This window comes from Rhinolophus sinicus, linkage group LG01, assembly GCF_036562045.2.
Source record: "Rhinolophus sinicus isolate RSC01 linkage group LG01, ASM3656204v1, whole genome shotgun sequence".
NCBI lineage: Eukaryota > Metazoa > Chordata > Mammalia > Chiroptera > Rhinolophidae > Rhinolophus > Rhinolophus sinicus.
In genome coordinates, this window is record NC_133751.1 from 155,917,360 (window position 1) to 155,939,280 (window position 21,921).

At 41.5% G+C, this 21,921-nt stretch overlaps 1 protein-coding gene across 1 annotated transcript in view; it reads left to right on the top strand.

The window, feature by feature from the left end:
• Nucleotides 1-21,921, top strand: part of MYO3B (myosin IIIB) — a 461,719-nt gene that overhangs the window by 67,532 nt on the left and 372,266 nt on the right. Inside the window, exons 2-6 of the mRNA XM_074337823.1 lie at nucleotides 5,616-5,799; nucleotides 6,537-6,671; nucleotides 15,353-15,457; nucleotides 15,694-15,793; nucleotides 18,353-18,429. Coding sequence (XP_074193924.1) covers nucleotides 5,653-5,799; nucleotides 6,537-6,671; nucleotides 15,353-15,457; nucleotides 15,694-15,793; nucleotides 18,353-18,429 — 564 coding nt within the window. The 5' untranslated portion in view covers nucleotides 5,616-5,652. The remainder of the gene's footprint in view (nucleotides 1-5,615; nucleotides 5,800-6,536; nucleotides 6,672-15,352; nucleotides 15,458-15,693; nucleotides 15,794-18,352; nucleotides 18,430-21,921) is intronic.

Consider the following 21,921-nt stretch of genomic DNA (forward strand, 5'->3'; position numbering starts at 1 on the left):
TCAGCTTCATGCCATTGGGCAGTTTCCTTTTCAGGGACAAGATGAAAAAGATTGCAGATCTTTGTGGTGATGAGTCTTTTTGTTCCTGTCGGCATCTGTGTATTGATGTTCTTTCTCTTTCCCTCCTTCAGGAAGAAAGAAGAGGAGTTGAATGGGCAGAAGAAGGTCACTTGCTTTCTTCCGCCTATTGATTTTCCTGTGCCATTCAGTGGTTCATTAGTTTCTCCTAACTACTGTTCTGTATTTAGCAGCAGTTTGGGCTGGGACATCAGCCACAGAGGGGGACTGACTGCGTCTCCCCAGCTAGAGGTGCACTGGGAAGGTGACCTGACAACAAGAGTGTAGGTGCTTTACAATCAAATGCCTGGGTGTTCTTTTCTGGTCTTATAGTAGTGATTTAGGTACTGTTTCCCACATGAGACTTTGAGACATTTTAGAGTATTATCCAGGGTGACAGTAGTGAAATGCTTCAGGGAGGTGTGATTGACCATGTGTATGAATACTAGAATGTATACTGGCATACATTAATTATGCAGAATTTAAAAAAATTTTATTATGGAAATTAAAAACATACAAAAGTAAGCAGAATATAATTATCAACCCCCATATTCTCAGCTTCAGTAATTATCCCCCATGGCCAATCTTGTTTCATGTATGTCCCTTCTTACTTTTTCCTCTCATATTTTTCCGGACATATTTTTATACCTGTAAATATTTCAGTGTGTATTGTTAAAAGATAAAGGCCCTTTTAAAAAACATAACCCTCAATACAATGATCACAACTAAAACATAATTAACAATGCTGTTATTGTTATTTGATAATATTATCAAATAACTAGTTGGTGACTTAAATAGCTCATAAATGGTATAATTTTTTATCTTGCTTCTGTGAATCCACACTTTATTTTACATTTGATACATATTTTATGCCACTTTTAATCCTGAGGATTTTTATTTATTTGTATTTGCAATTTAAAAAAATTGGGTCATTTGTCTTGGAGAGACTTAGAGTCTAGATTTAGCTTATTGTACACACATGGTATTGTCTATCATATTGCCCTATCCTCTTTTATTCCTGTGAATTGGTAATCCAGAAGCTTGGTAATCAGGTTCAGGTTTAGTTTTTTTTGGCAACACTATTTCTTAGGTACTGAGATATTCTTCCATTAAGAAGCATAGTGCTTGACTTTCTTTTTGTGATGCTAGAAATCTGTGGAATAATGTTTTATAAAACCAAACCTTGAAATATTTCGTGGCTTCTTTTTTTAAAGTATGTCCTCTATTGATAATTGAAACCAAAACTCCTAAGGAAGTCTTTAGACATTCAATCCTGATAAGATAAAGCAGCAACTGTGGTATTGGTTTACAGCCATATGTGAAACTCCTCACCACAATGTGGTGTGTTACCTGGGCAAGGCCCGCTCTTCTCTGCTGGTGCAGGCCTGCCCCTGCTGTTAACTGCAAGCAGAGGTCATGTTCGGTCCATTTGTACTCATCAACAGAAACAATATTATTGACAGCCTGCTTTCTCAACCACCATGAACAGACATGGCTTCTGACTCCTAGCAGTTTGCCTTCTAAAAACAAAACAAAACAACAACAAGAAAAAGACAATTGTCCTTAACTTCTAAAGGACTGTGTTACCACAAGGATAAAGTCTCTTACTAAATATCTATCTATCTATCTAGCAAGCTAGCTAACTAGCTACCTACCTACCTACCTACCTACCTACCTACCTACCTACCTACCTGCCTATCTATCTATATATCTATCTAGCTAATAAGTAATGAGGAGTTTGGGTATTTCCTAGCTATTTGGTTAATAATGATGGGTGGACAAAGATAGGAAAATATTCCTTTAATGCCTATGTAACCCTTATTTACTGAATGGGACATCTTTCCTAGGCCATGTCCTCTTTGCCTTACTAATTGCTATTCCTGGTAGTGGAAGGATTTGGACGCTAAACGAATATGGGAGACAGCAGAATCTTGCTCGCAGACAGTAGTGACTTTGATGAGAAATCCGTTTGTGTCATTGACTTCCATAATACTATTACATGTAAAAACAAAAAGTGTTCAAGTCTTCACTTGACAGCAACCGCACACACAGGAAAGTCCACACAGACTGCCTGACCTGAGTGGTTTGTAAACTGCACGAGCCTACCCCACGCTCCTTACCCCATGCTAACAAGTCCATCACTCACCTCAGCCGAGACAGACTTAGTCCTTTGTCTTTCAAAGAGAGTAGCCTGTGTAACTGAGTTTTCTAGCCTCCTTTCATTTCATGTCCAAATAAATAATGGAAGCCCCATTTGGGGCACTGCAGGAAGCCCAGGTACGTCTGTGGGGACTTCTTTGGGTTCTGCAGAGTCCTGGGGTCCCAGGTTCATTCCTTTCACTCCAAACTTCTTCTTTGGTCAATTCTGGCTATTTCCATGAGGCTCCAACTCTGTCATGCTCAGACATAGTCAGAAGTGCAGCCTACCCTCAAGGTTAACATTCTGGCCAGGTATGGATTTTGGTTGTCAGAAAGGCTGCTCCAGTTGCCTCCCCGGAAGGCATAATCTCCAATTATCATCACACTCTGAGTTACTAGAGGTTGGGACTTCAACATATGAATTTTGGGAGAGATACAATTTAGCCCATAACAGGGGGCAATGTGGGTGTGGGGGTTCCTAAACAATGGTTTTCTAACATTGCTCTGAGGAGGTTCCAGATACTAGGGTGACAGATTATCTCAGTTTGCCCAGTTCTCAGAGGTTTCCTAGGATAGGGGACTTTCAGAGCTTAAACCGACACTGTCCCAGGCAAACCAGGACAGTTGGTCACCCTATCTGTCCTCCCACTGGGGGCACAGGGCCGGCAATTGGTTTCCCAGCCTGCCTCAGCCAGAGCTGCACTGTTTCTCTCCGCTTATACAACAGCATCCTAAATGAGATTCAATTTAACAAAAGGGTTTTGTGGCCAAAAATCACTAGGAAACCATTTGATTCGATGGCCTCCAGCGTCCTCTCCTGCTGCCATATTCTATGATTTAATTTCATTTGCACACACCAAATTCCAGCCATTTGTCTGAAACCATTAACTGATTAGAGCAAAATTAATTGGGTTCTCATTTAGTTCATGGCTAAAAGCGAAATAGCACAGGAAATTAAGCCTGGCCTGTTCTGAAGCACAACCTGGCGCTGTGCTTTTGTGATGGCAGATGACACTCGCGGCGCACTCACTGCGCTCACTTTATTCTATCATCATCTCACAATCCTTCATGCAACTCTGGTAAGTGGGTTGCATCACCAGGAGCAGCAGCGCCATGATGCAGATGAAGAAACGGAGGCACAGAGAGAGGAGTAATGAGGCCAAGTCTCAGGGCTGGTCAGGTCAAGGCCAGGACTGTGCAGGCAGTTTGATTGAGTGCGGCTGTGTCACAGCACTGATTCCAGATGCGAGTGTCCCTGCTGGTGGAGGAACAGGGACCATACTGGTAAGGGTAAAGTAATTCTGGATAGGCTGATGGTCAGAGTCTTTTCTCTAGGAAGCACATCTCAGTACGCCCCCTCTCCGCCCCAGCCTGTCTGGCTTTGACCAGCACTCCTGGCTGGACCAGCTTTTGCTGTTGTAGAAACCACGCCTGAGCAGTTCTCAAGGTGTAAACAGGTTTGGGGGATCTCACAACAAAGAACACTGACTTGCGTAGTGGTAGTTATTCCCTTGCTAATTCTTGTCCAGATCTTCTGATGATGAGAAGGGAGAAGTGTGTGCTAGTCTTGAATTTCTCCCCATCACTTGATGATCTCCCTGTTTTGGAAAGAGAGCAGGGGCAGGAATATCAGATGGATTTGAATAACTATTGTTTTTAGTGTAATCATCTTTTCTGCAGTTAATTTTGAAATGGGGCAAGTGATACTGGTTTTGCATTGAAGGTAGTGATATAAAGTGCCTTTAGAAGACATTTATATGGAAAAAAATAATTTAAACGTGTTTTAGAATTAATATCACAGGTGATGTACAGATACAGCAGAAATTATGAAGCATGTGGAGAGAAAGATTGACTTTGGGAAACATTGGCCAGGAAGAGAGGTTGGACTTCACTAGAATCTTGAACCCAGATGAAAGGCAGGGGTTGTTTGATCAGCCAACCTTTTGCGGTCAGTGCCTCAGCCAAGGGTGAACCTTGCCTGGGCTCTTGAGGTGCTAGTTGCAGGCCCCTTTGGAGCATGGTGTGCCTGCCAGATAAACTCTGGAAAGACAGATTCCTTTCCAGCCATTGGGATTTTGTTTCATTTTGTTTTGGTAATGGTTTTCAATATCTTTGAAATGCTCCCATCAGAAAGGGTAAAGATAAAAAGTGGATTCTTGTGTCAGGTCAGAAGGCTGTGCCTTGGGAGAATGCACTCTAGAAAATAATTAGAAGTGTAAATTGGAATGCCCAGCGTCAGGCAGAGTGTTTGCTCTGGGTGGACACAAAGTCATTGTGTAGGGATTGGACGCCGGACAGCCCCTCCCCTGGGGTTAGAAGCAGCCTGGGCTTGGAATCCCTCATCTAGCCTGAGAGCAACCAAACTTGAAGGCGCTTTTTCGTGGGGTCAGTCTCCGTGACTTTGCCTGTCAAGCTTGCTGCTGGTTCTTACAGTACAATTGACCTTTGAATAACACAGGTTTGAACTCACAGGCCCACTTATACTTGGATTTTTTCTTTTTTTTCCAGTAAATGCAGTTGGCCTTTTGTATCCACAGGTTTTGCATCCATGGAGTCAACCAACTGCTTGCAGACTGAAACCGTATTTTCACATTCCCGGCTGCAGTTGGGTGAATCTGCAGATGCAGAGAATCAAAAGTTATTTGTGGATTTTTAACTCTGTGGTTGGGGGGATGGCACCCCTAAGCCCTGCATCATTCGGAGGTCAACTGTACTTAAACTACACAGGGCTGCGTCCTTATTAAGCGGGTAAAGTGAGTCTGCTGCTCCTGGTTAACCACTCAGTGTGACTCCCACACTAGGCTGTGGCTGTATGGACAGGTCTGAGTGTGGCTCATCCTTGCAGGACCCAAGACCTGGTCAGAACAGTGGTTGCTGTGCAGTGACCGGTGCCTGGTACAGGCACCTGGTACGGATCCTGCCTGGCAGCCAAGACTTTGCACATAGAGGTTGGAGATTAGTTTCCAGTGACCATCAGAGAGGCTGATCCTGGTTACCATACCCTGGGTGCGAGGATCTAAGACCTTTCGCTTCCAGACACTTCCTCCGGCAGCAGCCTGACGTGACAATTGTGCAGACAATTGTGCAGTCCGGACATTTGTGTCACAATTGTGTGACCGGACGTTTTGTTTAGCCCTTTTATTCCCTCCTGTAGTGTTTGTATAATCCCCTACCAGCCTTTTTAAATTGTGTTTTTAAAGGTGTCCCAGAGTCATGTTGCCCACCCTTCTAACTTACATGCCCGTTTCTTAAGGAAACTTCAAATCCTCTTTTAAAAATTTTACTTAAAATGGAAAGGGAAAATGGAAAGAGAAAGTACCACAAGGTTGTTGGTGAAGAAATAAAAACATTCTTGTTTTGAAAGCACACTGCCCTCAAACCTGTGATTTGTTGCCCATAATGAACTTTCTCCCCACCAGGAAACACCTGTATGGATTGTTTCACTACAGCCCTACAATGCTCAGACTTGAATCGCTTCCAGATCCCACAGATACCTGGGAAATTATAGAGACCATAGGTAAAGGCACCTATGGCAAGGTCTACAAAGTAACTAACAAGAGAGATGGGAGCCTGGCTGCAGTAAAAATTCTGGATCCAATCAATGTAAGTAAAATGGTGGTAAATTGTAACCACAATACAGTATTGCGTGCACAGAGTTCTCAACTTTTTGGGGGGTTGTAGGGATAATTTTCATGAAATCTCAAATTGAGGCATGATTTGTTAGCTCATCTGAATGGGGCACCCCTTGGAGTTAAAACTTTCCTTGACTATCTGTTTCTTGCCCATTTCACTGTTATTTTGATTTTGGCCCTCTGGGCTCTTCAAAACTTATTCTTTTGGAAAGAGTGATGTATTTCACTCCCTGGGTTTATACAGAGGCTGGTCTCCCTGTAGGTTACAAAATGACTCAGACATGGCGTGTTCAGTTATCTTAGCCTGGTATCTTATTTCAAGCCCTGAACATCGGGGTTATAATGCTGGATGCTGTTTTGCACAGTGAGGTTATAGGTGTCCTGTCTTATGTTGGGTCCCTTCAAGCTACTTCTCCTTAACCGCTTTGATAATTCAGATATTTTTTAAATAAAAAAAGATATTTATAATAATATTGTCAAAGAAAAAAAGGACATAATATAAACACATTTTATTAATATAATAATTAGAAGTTTTCAGTTTCAGTCTGAATGTCCATCATTGGGTATATTCAAGATATGCTAACGAAGACATTAAAAATACAGAATAAAAATGCTTTATTAAGTGATTACTTGATCATGATGTCATACCTGTACCCTTCCTCACACTGTAGACTTAATCCAGCATGCTGTTTTTTTCACCCTGTGTAGGATATGGATGAAGAGATTGAGGCAGAATATAACATTTTGCAGTTTCTTCCTAATCATCCCAACGTTGTCAAGTTTTATGGGATGTTTTACAAAGTGGATCACTGTGTGGGTGGACAGCTGTGGCTGGTCCTGGAGGTAAGAGGCTCTCGTTCGGTAATCAACCATCCATTCAGATTTCCAGGGGCAAGCAGATGAGTTTTTGCGTAAATAGTGTGAGATACACATTTGAGGAGTCAGTCCCTCCTTTGTGTCACAGGTACCTTACCAGATGTGGTGTTCTCCTCCAGAGTTCTTACAGGTAGGCTGTGTACTGAAAATGTTCATGTTTCTCTGCTTCAAAAGTTTAATAATCTTCTAATACTGAGTGAATCTAGGAATACAGTTGCAAAAGGTTATTTTCTTTCCTAAACTGGGAACATTTCACAGAAAACATGATTGAAACTCATTTTCAAAAATTGCTGGGGGTGGCCAGTTAGGTCAGTTGGTTAGAGCGTGGTGCTGGTAGCACCAAGGTTGCCAGTTTGATCCCCACATGGGCCACTGTGAGCTGCGCCCTCCTTAAAAAACAAAACAAAACAAAAAAATTGTTAGAAAACCAAGATTTACTTGACGCACCAAGTTTGAATTTGTCCACGTTCCTTAATCCTCATCTTAGGGTGGGTTCCCTGAATCTAATTCTGACAGTTGTGTACTGTAGGTTTATTGGAGAGATCTTGCAGGAGATAGACCTAGAAGGAAGTGAGGAAGGCAGGGTTGGCAAGGGAGACATTGAACAGCAGTGTGGTTACAACAGAGACCTCAGCCTACCCTCTGGGAGATGGAGGGTTAGGATGCTCTTGCTGTCCTGGATTATATCTCTGCCTCAGCCAATCACTGGGAAGGGGTGTGGTCTTGGGCGTGGCAGTTCCCTGTGGCTGGGGGCAATTTCTCGTAAGAAGTGCTGCTGGGAACTGGGAGCGGGAGCAGGAAGCAGCCAGTATTTCTGGCAGCATCTGCTCTGAAGAGGGAATCTAAAAGGAGCACCTCGTCCTGACTTATTGTTTCTCCCTTATTCATTGGAATGAATGTATCTGAGTGCAGGAGTCCTCACAAATCCAATTCCCCAGAGGACTAAAATAGCAAAGATGAAATGACAATCCATGAAATTGGTATATTAGGACAGGTCTATAGCAGCATGCTCATGAAACACACTGGTTTGTCCTGGCCTCTGCCCCTCTGAACCACCTGCCTCTGTGCTGGGGCTTACGTATGTGATCCAGGAGCATGTAGACACACGTGAAGGCCTTAAGAGAGAAGCTCCAAAGGAGAAGCCATCTAGCACCTTCTGTCTGAATCTTCCACCTGGCTCTGGGAGGGCCTGGTATGGGGCAACACAGACTGGTTGCCATGACAACCATGTATGGGGAATTCATTTGTTAGATTCAAATGGAATAATCTGCAGGAAAAGCAATTTGAACATTTCTGTCACATCACTTGCCGTCTTCAGGATATAAAGATGTAAGGGGTTTTGGTTTTCAGAAATCATTTTTGTTTAGTTGACTGGCTGTCATATAACACATTCTCATAGTATCATCTTTTGGATTTTATTACTCCCCCCCTTTTCCCTGAGAATATTATAGATTTTTATCCTGTCAATGAAGCTCTAGAATAACATTAAGTTTTAAAATGCTGCTTTTCCTCCAACATGGAAAGTATTGTTTCTAGTGTCTCTGATTATATAGTCTTCAGCTCGGTAAGATCTCCATGTTTTAAACCTTACTGTAATTTGATAGTGGAAGTACAGTGACCGGCAAATCTTAGTTTCTATGCATTTTCATCCCCTGACTCAGAAAGGCTCTGCATTTAAACAGAGAGAACTAGAACTTCCAGGAATTTTGCATGGCCTCCCCTTGGTGTGACCAGGCAGGCGGGTGGGCTGCTCAGACCTGTGGTCACCTAGAGAATGAATGCTCTTCCCCGGAAGGAGTGACCAAAGGTCAGCCATGAGGCATGGCCACGGCTGCCAGCAAGGGCCAGGCAGGGTCTTGAAAGATGAGAAGGAGCCCAGAACTACGACCTGAGCCCTGTGCACACACTCCCCTGTGGGCTGGCTCTTGCTTTAAGGGTGGCCACTGACAGATAATGAGGCTGCCCTGAGACACTGAATTATTCAGACCTCAGCCATACAATGTGCTGACATTTATGCCTTTGCAGGTTGTTTTGGTTCCTGCCAAAGTTGATGGTAAAGGGGTGCCCTCAGTCATTTCTGTCCCAGAACGGGCCCTCTCTGCCAGGCTGCTGGGTGGTTAGGTGTGTTCAGTGCCTACAATATGCTTATAGAAACAGGGATTACGGGGCTCCTAGAACTGGCAGGAATGGAGGCCCAGAGGAGTGACATGCCTCCAATGACATAACGGTTTACATGACAGAACTGGAGGGAGAACCACACTTCGGCACTTGGCTCCCATCACGTGCTGCGGTGGCGCTGTCTGCCAGGTTCCAGGAACACAGACGGGGGCTGTCTGGGTGGATTGCAGGAATTCCCAGTCTCTCTCTCTCTCTCTCTCTCTCTCTCTCTCAACAGGAAGACCATGATGTCCACACAGCACCCTGACCGTTTTGCTCCCTCTGCAGCTTTTTTAGGAGTGCTTTGGGAGACTTACAATAAAATTAAAATTATGATCTGTTTAATATTGTTCTCCTCATCCTGCATATTGAAATTAAATTTATGTCGCCTTTGCTCTTTCCTTGCTGAATGAGATGAAAGGGCCAGTGAGCAGCTATTCCACAGAGCAATTCTAAAGGATAGAAAAATGTTATTAATAACCCCCTTAAATCACCACAGCTCTGAAAACAAAAGCAAATAAAAATGTCATTTCTGAAATTCATTACTAATTGTTAACAGAAAGTAAAGCTCTCTTTCATGACAGATGCCTACTGTATTAGAAAGATACGGAGAGCAAGCACTCATACATGTTTTGAAAAACTTGTGAATAAGTTTTATTCTAAATTAATATTAAATTTAAAAAATCTGTAAGTCCTACTATCTCTCCCCTACATGAAATAAAACAAGAATTTAGACTTTTAAGAAAACACAATACTAAGGAAAAATACCTAATATGTGCTAAGGCATGAACTGTATTTTCCCTTTTAGCATAAAACCTTAGCAGGTAGATATTATCAATTTCAGTATGAATCACATATTCAACCTAAAAGAAATGGTTTGGAGTCTAGAGTCCTAGTAAATGAGGCTGTAAAGTAAAAAAATAAAAAATAATAATAAATAACTTCTTATATTTTTAAACCAGATAAAAGAATTCATTATTTTAATCTGTTTTTTCTTCTAGAGATGTGTGTGTAAGTTCAGTAAGTAAGCTGGGTTGGAGAGGGTGGTGGTGGGAAAACACCTTTGTCCAGTGTTTGCTTTTATTGAAGGCCCTGGAAAGTCCAGTATAGGCCTGAATATCACAGTAAGTGTTGTACTTTACACTGTTTTCACTCATTGATATTGTGGCATGAATCAGGTCGATTACATGAACAAATCAGGGTTATAGCTGGCCTCTCTGATGGTCTGAAACATGGGACTGCTACGTTCTGATGGGCCAGAGATGGTTAGAAAGCACTGACTCAGAGGGCAGGTGCTGGCAGATTCTAGAAAGAGAGTCACAGAAGTGCTTGCTGGGGGTCAGAAGGAAGGCACAGGACACATGGGAGTGGAGAAGAGGGAGGAACTTGGAAATGGGACAGCCTACATCCATGTGCTATATGTGTTCAGCAAAAGCAAGAGAGAGTTAGAAACTGAGAAGTGGAGTGACGCTGCCCTCCCACCATTCTATGCAATAAGCACGTGTGCTAGAGAGAGACTGGGGTGAGAGGTGGGCATCTCGGGGCCCACCACCTCTTGTGGTGTGAGCCTCTCCCCACTCTGACTTGAATCTAGGGTTGCAAGTGACATAGTTTTCATTCTTCTAGGTGCAAGCCAGTGCCTTCATCTGGTATCAGCAAAATAAACAGATCTGTCCCAACAGTGTGGAGGAAGAATACATGTTGTTCTGGCCTTACTGAGAGGTGGACAATGTCCAACATGGTGCTTCCTAAGGCACCTTCTAGAATAATTTTGGCAATCCTTGACTATTGCTTCATGCCTTCTATCTTTTAACATGCTTGAAAGATAAAGTCCACTGAACAAAAGGACACTGAAAAGAAAGTGCTCTTAGTTCTGCATTCTGACTAGGTCAAATCAACATGCCAGTACAGAATCTACTTGGAAGTTGGAGCTTCGACTAGAATAAAGATCTGGTGATTGTGTTGCATGGGCTTTTTTAATAACGTGAAGGAAAGTTAATGGCTTATTGAGCAAGGAACATTTTATTGCTTGAAATTATGACCATCTTAGCAAAAATGCACATACTGTGATTGAATCAATATTCAACGATGTTTTGGAAAATAGATGTGGTACATAAATGATTTTTCTATTTTTCTTGGTTTGGAGCAAAATGCTCATTAAATTCCAGATGCATTCAGCTGCCACATTTCCTGAATGCTGAGGGCGTAGAGAGGCATGGAGGCATGGAAACACACCTCTGAAACACACTTGAACCTGATGGCTGGCAGTGTGAGTGGGAATAAAGGCCCGCACAAGCGAACCCTCAGAATTGGAGCAGGAGGCTTGGTTGCCTTCTTAAAAGTCTAAGGAGATTATTTTATTTGATGCATTTCAATATAATTTCTTGTCATTCTTTGAAAATGTTCAGTCTATTTAACTGAACATTTACCCTGGTTAGACAATTGTAAGTAGGTACCTGCTTCCCTTTTTAATATAAAATTCCCAAAGTGCTTTCTCTATAACCCACAGGCTGCCCTTTAAAACTTTTCTGGTGGGCTTCCACTTCACAAAACAACTTCCTTTAAAGTTGCCATGAGCAGTTGAATTATGTTTGTGTGTGTGTGAATCACAGGCAGTCAGACAGCTCTCAAACTGACATTTAGTGAACAAAAGGCACCAACTGAGTAAGATCTTTTTTGCTGTTTTTAAACCCACAGCTGAGTTTTGATCCTGCTGACAAAATGACTGCTCTTAATCCCTCTATAAGTTCTAGAGCTATGAAGAAAGTTTATAAATTGGCTACCTACATAAAATATCGCTGAATAGGTTCCTGTTGCAAAAATGGCCACACTTAAAGTAGGGCAGAAGAGAGACTAAACGAGGTTTCAGGGGAAAATTCCAGGGTTGAGTTAGCTTGGATCATCACCAGCATCTAATTTAAATTTTCTCTGGGTAGAATTTTAATAGTGTGCTTGCAATTCAGTAAAGCATGTGCCTCCCTGAGAGGTGAGCTAGGCTGAGAGCTGTTCTGATGAAGGTGTTATGGTGCCTTGCGTTCTCATCACTGCTTTTATTTTAGAGGATCAAAGAGCTTTACTGATATTTCCCTATTCTCACAAGATCCCTAGCCTCTGTCTCTTCTTCACTTTCTACATACAGTTGGTCAGAAATCCCTGTCCATTATATCTCATAAAAGCCTCCCATATCTGTCCCTGACTCTTCGTCTTCATTGACTCTTGACTTTTGGATCCTGCCTCTCTTGATTTGCTTCAACACCTCCAAACAGTTGTCTAGCTTCTGGTGTCTTCTTATTCTGTCTGCCCAAGTCATCTTTCTAGAATGCAAATCTGAACAGGGTCCTCCTGCCTAAAACTTGTCGATAGCTTACCAGTCTTATCTAATGGTATATTATGCTATTATACTGCATGATGTGTGTATAGTAATAAAGCACATATTCCTTAGCAAGGGAGACCTATCATTTCCTGTTCCCCACCTTCCTTCCCTATTTCCCTGCCCTAGGATCCTGGTACCCTTTGTCCCAGCAGTAGCAGAGTATTTAGAATTCACACACACACACACACACACACACACTCCTCATTCTTTCATGTTCCCTTCCTTTATACATGCTTTTCCTTTTCCAGGGATGCCCTTCGTCTTCTTGTCCACTTTCCATAAACTCATTTGTCCTTCAAACTCACTGTAAATGTTGCATCCTCTGGGAAGACTTCCCAGACTATCCCCTCTTCACCCTACCTCAGCAGAGCTTACTGTTCCCTGTTCGGTGCCATCATACTCCCTCAGGCACACCCCTAGCTCCCCACGCCATACTCTTAATTACTTTTGTGTCCATTATTGGAGGTGGGCTCTTTGAGGGCAGAGACTGTGTCATATTCATGTTTGAATAATGGGTATAAACTGGACAGTCACAATTGGGAACAAAGAGGTAGCTTTCTTTTCAATAACTGAACTCAACTTTGTTCTTGAGACCCCAGGCTGCCTAGAGGAGACAACTGATTTTAACTCATTCTATTAAACTTAGTCCACCTGAGTGACTTTGGGAAGAGGCAAATTCTAGTATTTATATTATGTTTTCACAGTCCATTTCAAAGCTCAATCATTTGGGCAAGGATTTAGTATTTTTAGGGCCTCTTCTTCCCTTCTCCCCTTTCCCTCTCCCTGGGTGGCATCTGGATCTGGGTACAAGCAGATGCTCATGTAAAGCTATGACAGTGAAAGCAGGACCTCAAACCGTGTGGTGACCCTCAAGTCCTTGTACTGTCTGCCTTTGGTATCTCCCCATGTCCCTGGTCCCTGATACTCCTTCCTCACTCTCTTTGTCCTTCTCAGTCAAGCTCTAGCCCTGTCCTTATCCCCAAATGGAGCATATTACAATCTCAGACTTGGGGCCTCACCATACTATGCTGCCATGTCTACAACATGGATCCCCCTTCGTTGGTATGAGGCAGTCCTGTGAAGAGGTCTCCCCTTAGATTTCCAAATGAAAAGAGGGTCATAAGAAACTGAAGTTTCTATCATTACCCCCTTATACAGATGCCCCCAAGAGGACGTATCCTCACTCTCATCTTGTTTTTTCAAGCTCTCCAAGCCCTATGCCAGCCACTTCAGAAGGGCTTTTCTTTTTGTGGGTTGAGAACTTCGCTTTATGTCATGTGCTATGTTCTTCCATGATTGTCATTTGATTCTGTCGTCAGTTCTCCAATTTTTGTTCTGTGAAATCTAGATTCTATTTTGGGGAGGCTTGAGAAAATTATTTTGTGTCTGTCAAAAGCTTAGCTTTTAAGACTGTTCTATGAATCATGGCACTGAAAATGCATTCACTACTCAAGAGGGTATTATGTTGAACATTGGATGTTATTCAGGGTCATCTAAGACATAGAGTTGGAATCAACAAGAATGTGGAATCCTTTGGAAGATACTACCCTGGTATTTAACATTAGGGCCATCAGAGAAATCACTGTTGAGTTACGAGTTACACCTGACATTGGTAGAAAGTGGATTCCGAGGACACTTCATCCAACTCATGAGACTCTCATAGCCTTCAATGCATTTCACTGCTTCCGGGGTCTCTACTAAATCATCCCCGAGAGAGTAATGTTGTTCCAGTTTTAAAGATTCCTACAAGTAATGTCGTATTAGATTTTTAATCACATACCCTTGCTTATGAGCAATTTAAACGGTAAACACACGGGCAGATTCAGTTCCAGGTTATCTTGGTTGTTAATGTGTGGACAAGGTGTCTGCCATGTGTGTAGCAGGGAGTTATGTGCACATCAAATAAAAATATCTGTTCTCCCTTAGTAAGTGTTGCCGATGTTCATAATTAGAATTGAATCGATCCTAAGGTATTATTATCTTGATAAAAAGTTATTTTCTTTTAGGAAATGTGCTAATCTGTGCTCTCTCAGATATCCTTGCTTATGAAAAGCCAGTTGACTCAAGCAGCCACAATCCAAAGAACCTCCTGCAGTTCACTAGTTAACTCTTTTCCAAATTGCAGACAAAGTGCTAGGAGGAAACCTAGGTCTCTAAAATAGGGTCTTAACCTTTGTGTGGACAACAGTGGCTCTGAGAATCTGACATAAGCTCTGAATTTTTTTCAGCAAAAATTGCAAGATGTATATACACACAGCCTACAATTTCATGGTATTTACATGCCCTGCTCTAACCAGTTGAGAACTCTTGGCTTAAGATGGCATGTAGCAAACCCAAACCTACATATCAACTTCTGCAGTTAGTAAAAATTATTCAAGAAAACCTTAAATTGCTGTAAAAGTACAGTACACCTGGTTTACGTACTTTTAAAATCTCAGTAATGTATAATACATAACAAAGAACAAATATGCAAGATACACTCTTGCCATGTTTTTAATTATAGAACAAAAAAAGAAGAGCATAAAGTTGCTGAATGCCTAAAGTTGAACACGAGAAGGTTAAACACACATACGATGCAACTGCGCTCCATAAACTTGACATGCAATGGCAACTCTACAAAGAGCTGCTGGTTGGGTTTCTGTTGCCTGCAGTGCCAGTACTGGAGACGTGAAGATTTGAAATGAAACTTATTCCCTTCCAAGTATCAAGGGCATCCATCTGGCCTCTTCTCGTCTTTTCTTAGCCTCAAAATGCATGTTTTTAAAAATAATAATATTCTTGTAAAATGAAAATATCCTACAAAGCACTATGCTTTCTCTTTCAAATTTCTAAATAATAGCTTGTGCTTTTATATTTCATTTGACAATTAAAAAATCAACTTTTGGACATGCACTTTCATTCATAAATCATCACCTTGAATAAACACGTGTGCACACACGCACACACAAACAAGATTTGACTCTGTAACGGACATTTTAAGTTTAACTATTCCGACCTGGAGTTTTGTGATCTGCAAATTTACTGCATGAGGGCTTTTATTCTTAATGCCTTTTTCTTTTCTTTTCTTTTTTTTTGTATGTCTTCTCCTGCTGTCTCTCCCCGGCACCTCCTCTTGCAGCTGTGTAATGGGGGCTCGGTCACCGAGCTTGTCAAAGGTCTACTCAGATGTGGCCAGCAGTTGGATGAAGCATTGATCTCATACATCTTATATGGGGCCCTATTGGTAAGAATATCCATTGAGCTGGGGATGGTGGGGTGGGGGGGTGCGAGTGGGGCTCCATCCCCACTGCATATCAACAAGGGGAAACCCCCATAATATGCAAGGTATATAACAGCAGGGAGGTTAGTTAAATGTGGACTTTGATTAGCTTTTTAATGGTAGAGTAATTGTTCTAAAATAACCATATAAATGTTCCCTTTCTCTTTCCTGTTGTTTGGTGGTGGTGGGATGCGATGCAGGGCCTTCAGCATTTGCACAATAACCGAATCATCCACCGTGATGTCAAAGGGAATAACATTCTTCTGACAACAGAAGGAGGAGTTAAGCTCGTTGACTTTGGTAATGACTGCTTGTCGTTTGTTTTCTTGATGTGTGCAGTTTAGCCAAGGGCGACAATTTATTGCAGTCTCTGAAGACTGGGGCCTCTCTGTTACACCATAGGCTGGGGGACTTTCCAGTCAAACACAGGCTGGCAAGTGGGGGGTTTACCAGATGGATCACCCTAGGAGATGCCGTTTGTTAATCTATTTTCAGCTTTAGAAGCATTTTTATTAAAGATGGAAAATAAAAGTATTTCGAAAGGAGAATTCGACAGAAATTCAATTGTCCATAATTTACATTTTGTCATTTCTTCTTTTGCATATGAAAAGAGAAAGCAGTTTGGTCTTTCAAATGACTTTCTCTAGCCTGAGGCATACTTATTCCGAGTGAGCAGAAGGTAAACTAGTCCTTTGGGTCTGGGAACTAACATCCCTTTAAATTGTGATTATTGCTGCTACACGTGAGGCTGGTTGAACTGGAAACATTAATAGGAAATGAAAGTGTGAGAAGAAATGCAGAGCAATATAACCTAAGGCCAGAGAGCCATTAAATATCCCCTTGCAACGCTCTTATATTGATATTCACAAACCAACAAATCACTTGGTTTTCCTTTTTAAGTTTCTTGAATGATTTAATCTTCTAAATGAGTTCAACAACAGTTAGCACTTCTGTATGATTGTTACAAATAGTAAGAAAACATTTACAGAAGCACTTTTTAAAATGTTCTTTATCAGTGTCAACGTACTAGGAGAAACGACTGATGATTTTGAATAGTCATTGTTTTATTGGTAAGAAGAATTTGTTGTTAAAATGTATCAGTGAATCATTTGCTCAGAAGAAATTGCTCAAAAATAAATGAAGTTACTTTGGGTGTATTGGTTTACTTACTAAAGAGCGAGCAAAGAAAAACAGCAGGGGGGCACTTTAAGTTTCACTCTTCTCTTTCTATATAGGAAATGATATAACTCCACAAATGTGCTGTGTTATAACATCAGAGATGTATTTTTCATACAGTTCTGAGGGCAGTGACTATATTGTGAGGGAAAGAGCCTAGAAGAATGAGGATGGGAATTAATGCTGATTTATGCACTCAACAGCTTTGTGATTCGGCACCAGGGTAAAGGTTCCTGATCTTTCCAGTAGAAGGTTCCTGAACTTCCGGTTACTGTGAAAGAAATTTCTAGAAATTAAACACAGAGAAGTATAGTTTTTGTTTGTTTGTTTTTTCCCCAAAAAATTATAGTGGAGGACAGGGAAAACAGGAAATAATCCATGACCAATAGAGTTTATAGAACTTTCCTTGGCTTTCTAATAAAGAGTACGCAAGCAGCTAGCACCCCTACCCCCAACCCAAAACAACCAATGATTCCTTCACAAATCTATGCCTGATGTTTTCAATAGTGTGTCCTTTGCTCATGAGCACAGGTATCTAGGTTTCTGTGTTTTCATCATCAGTAGCATTAGTGGCAACCCCTATCATTCTCTGAAGGGCTACGCTCCATTTCTGCTCAGCATAAAAGAATACCTTATATTTATAAAATACTTTACAATTTATAAATCATTTTCACATTTCTTCTCTTTTTGGTCTTTAAGAAGAACCCTTTTCATTAGGTGTGATCAGTGTCATTATCCTTAGTGTGAAGATGAGAAAACTAAAGCTTAGACGGAGGTGGCCTGTAGAGGTCATACAATTAGGAAAAGGCATAACAGGGATAAAAAACAGGTCTTCTGACTCCTAACCCGTGTACCTTTACTTCTACTTCATTCCATTATGGTATAAAGAGAGCTGGCTCAAGGCTACTACCGATAAAATACATTGGAATTTTATTAAAATTCAGGTCCTCAACATTGAACCCTACATAATAATAATATAAGTTCATTTCTTTTCCATTTGACAAGCATTGTTTTCTTGCTAGTGTTCCAGTCTTCCAGGTAAGATAAGGCACTGGAAACTTTTTATGTCTACACTGATGCTCTATTGTAGGTAATACATGCCAATTTTCTGTCTCCATAAAATGAAGCACTATTGTTAAGAAAGAAATCACCTGAAATATATTGGAAATATAATAGGAATATATTTTGGATCGATCCTCGTTGTTGATGTTTTTCTTTTGATTCCAATTTTGCAGCGATACAGATAGGAGTCTTCATTAGGGAAAAAAAACATTCTAGTGATTTAGATGGAGTGATAAATGCTCCCGTACAGAGGTTAGCAAACTACAACCTGTCAGCTGAATCTGACCTGCCTCCTATTTTGTATGGCATGTGAACTAAGAATGGTGTTTACATTTTTAAATGGTAGGGGAAAAAATCAAAAGAAGAATATTTTATGACACATGAAAATTATATGCATCCATAAATCAATTTTTATGGAAACACAGCCACAGTCATTTGTTTCTGTGTTGTCTGTGGCTGCTTTTGTACTACAATAGTAGGGGTGAGTAGCTGTGAGAGACACCATATGGCTCAAAAAACCTAAGATGTTTATTACCGGACCCTTTATGGAAAAAGTTTGCCAAGCCCTGGTCTAGCATCATCCTCTGCTCACTGCTCAGTTATGACACTTTTGCCTTATAGGTGTCTCAGCTCAACTCACCAGTACACGTCTACGGAGAAACACATCTGTTGGCACCCCATTCTGGATGGCCCCTGAGGTAAGGAGAGGGCATCTATTTCTTTCTTTCTTTCTTTCTTTCTTTCTTTCTTTCTTTCTTTCTTTCTTTCTTTCTTCCTTCCTTCCTTCCTTCCTTCCTTCCTTCCTTCCTTCCTTCCTTCCTTCCTTCCTTCCTTTCTTTAAATTTTATTGGGGAATATTGGGGGAACAGTGTGCTTCTCCAGGGCCCATCAGCTCCAAGTCGTTGTCCTTCAATTTAGTTGTGAAGTGCGCAGCTCAGCTCCAAGTCCAGTTGCTGTGCTCAATCTCTGGAAGTTCAGCTGCAGCTCGTTGTCTTCAATCTAGTTGTGGAGGGCGCAGCTCACTGGCCCATGTGGGAATCGAACCGGCAACCCTGTTGATCAGAGCTTGCGCTCTAACCAACCGAGCCATCTGGCCACCCCTGTATTTCTTTGTGTTTGTTGAGTGCCTTGATACTATGCCTTTTCATGGGCAAGTCATACACTTCACAGAATTTTCAGAAAAAAAAAAAATCCTTTATCCTCATTGAGCTATAAGAGTTCTGGTTTCATGAGTGATAATGATGACACTTAATCTCAGAAAAGCAGAATTAAGTAAGTCACAGCTGGCCCATAGGATATCTTTGAGCAATTAGAGAAAGAGACACCCTCCATAAAAGTAAGCCTTCTCCAAGGGTTATGGCATGGCCCCATCCAGACTTTATGTAAGTTAGAAAAAGTCACCTTCCCTGGATAGATGCAGCTCCAGTGACACATGGCTTGGTGAAGAGACATATTTCAGCTCCAGCTGGTCTACAGAACTATATGCAGTGGTCCTGGTTGGTTTTTGGATTGTTGTTGTTGTTGTTGTTTTGTTACCAGGTTCATAGTCTTGTGTACTTTTTTGTTTCCCAGTTAAACCTGGGATTTGATCCTAATTTAGTTTTGGCATCACCAGAGAACGCTCTGTGAGACAATGCATGTAGAAGTTTGGGGGATCTTCCAGCTAGATAAGGCATACCCTGAAACAGGTACAGTTTTGCTTGTTGAGTCAGCAGTTAATTCCACAGTCCTCTGGCCTGGGGCTGAGGGCAACTCTCTGGGAGTAAGCAAATGCATTCTTCTAATAAGAGAACGCAGGCAGTCATCTCGTACAGGTCTTTCCATCTTCATTCTGTCTGTACGGTTGGCCGTCCTCTGTGTGACTGCCAAGGTGGTCAACGCAGTGGTTGGTTCACACCAATCTGCTCATATTTCTGCAATGGCTCCCTATCATCTGTGGCCTTCTTTTTCATACTTGGGGAATGGACAGACCCATTTTAGAGAAAAATAAAAACCCTACAGATGCCTGTGTTTACTTCAATTTTAAATGTTTCTTAAATAAGTTTTAAAAAACATGAAACTAGAAATAAACTCCCAGTCACTTATAGAACTATAAAAGCAAAAGGAAAAGAAAACTGTATTGTGAAAAAACTACAAAGTCAGAAACATTCAAGGAAGCACCTTTAATGTAATGAGATAAATGACATTGTTTTGTGAAACTCAGTTGTCCTTTGCAATGTGAATATGTTTCAGAGCATGACAGCACAGATTATTTCATTCCGTCATACTTACTACCGTGTAGCATGTGGTGACCCAGTTCTCCGACCACTTTACCCAGTTTCAGCTAGGGTGATCTCTTTGTTCAAACAGCATCTCCTGTGACTTCTAACTGGTATATGTCTGTTGGTTTGGTGCCAGTTTAATAATAAACATAAACATGGGTGTTGAAATTGTGTGGCAAATGGTCATTCAGATGATCTAGAATATGTTTTTGCCACTATTCTTTTCATTTTATTGTTATTATTAATAAAATTATCATTGAAACAAAAATTTTCATGGGGACCTCATGAACCCCACTTTGAGAAACACTGCAGCACAAAGTCAAAACTCCTTCATATTCCAGTCCTCTTCTACCTGTCCAGCCTCATGTCCCTCGTGGAACCGTCCCTAATTCCTGTCTGACACTGAGGCTCCTATGCCTAGGTTTCCACTGCAGTCTTTACACCTGCCGTTAGCACACCATAACTGTTCTGTTGTAATTGTTGGCAGGCAGGTCTCCCAACTGGACCCTAAGCTCTGGCAGGGGCGCGGGACACCCATCTCTCAGCATAGATACACAGTAGGTACTTGATAAGCACCTACTGGATGAATGAAACCATTGGTAAAAAAGCCAAAAAGAGAAGATGAATTTGGAGGGTGGTTTGAGGAGATCTTTACAACTATTGGTATTAGCAAATTCCTCTGTATATTTTAATTGATCTGTTATTAAAGGAAAGCATCATTGAGGCCACTCAACTCAAATATGAGGTGACATAACAAGGAAAAGGGTGTTCCTGTTCTAAGCTACAGGAAACTGGTGTTCTTGGAATCACAAAATGTAAATAAGAGAAGCTTGCCGTTGGCTTTGTACATTGGTTATGACTGTTCAGTTTCAGCAGGGTTAAATAAAATATGTGGAGTGTTTCTATAAGGGGCAGTGTAGTGGTCGGTGAGCTTCTGTTGCCCAGATAGCCTGGAACTTGTTCCCTTCTTGGTGGGACAAAGCCAGTGTCACATCTTGCCTGATGCAGTGGATAAATTAAGGAGTCGGCAGATTACAGTGTGCAGACCTTGACAATGCCTTTCAGGAGCAAGTGCCTGATCGTTCTGTGCATGCCTCAGACATTCTCTCTGGATGTGTCCTTGTGTCCAATATGCTCTGAGGCCCAGGCCACAGTTCTTGGGACTCAAGCCTACACAGTCCTTATGTTTTTATTTTCCCAATGGAGAATTACTCTTTCCAACAAAGCCTCTTTTTGCTCCGTAACCCTTCATAAGAATGTCCACAGAACAGTTACTTGTCAGTTTGAGTCAAGAAACCATTATACGCTTAACTGTGAGCAAGGTTTTGAGTCAAGGGTGGCCCTTGAAAGTATAGTCGGTAATGGTTCACATGAACGTTGTGTTCTTATTGTGGGGATGTAAAAACGTATCTATTTCCTTTTACCTTCTAAGTTTTTCTAAATGAGGTAATAATAAAACTAACAGATTAACAGGAGACTAGTGTACAAAGTTTATTACTGATGTACATACCAGTGGGGGAGTCATAAGATATGAGACCCAATGACCCATTGGACAGCTGAGGCTTACATGTGCCTCTGGAATGAAAGAGAAAGGTGTGTGTATGGGGGTGTGTGGTTTGGGACTTCAAAGGGCAGGAAGGCATTTCACATGGAGATGGAAAAGCAAATGGTTGGTAAATAAATGTTTGCTGGGCCATCTTTAGCAATGGGACACAGGGAGGACTTTGAAATAATGGGCCTTGCTATGTTCACCCTGTCTACCATACGGATTTCAGATTAAGCTATCGTTGTCTATGATGATATCTCCCTTCCTGGCGCAAGTCCTCTATCTAAATTCCTTTCAGGCGCTTAGGTCAAATGTTCTGAGTCTTTTGTTTCTTAAAAACCCGCTTATCAGCATATAAACCAAAAACAACAAAAGAACAAGAC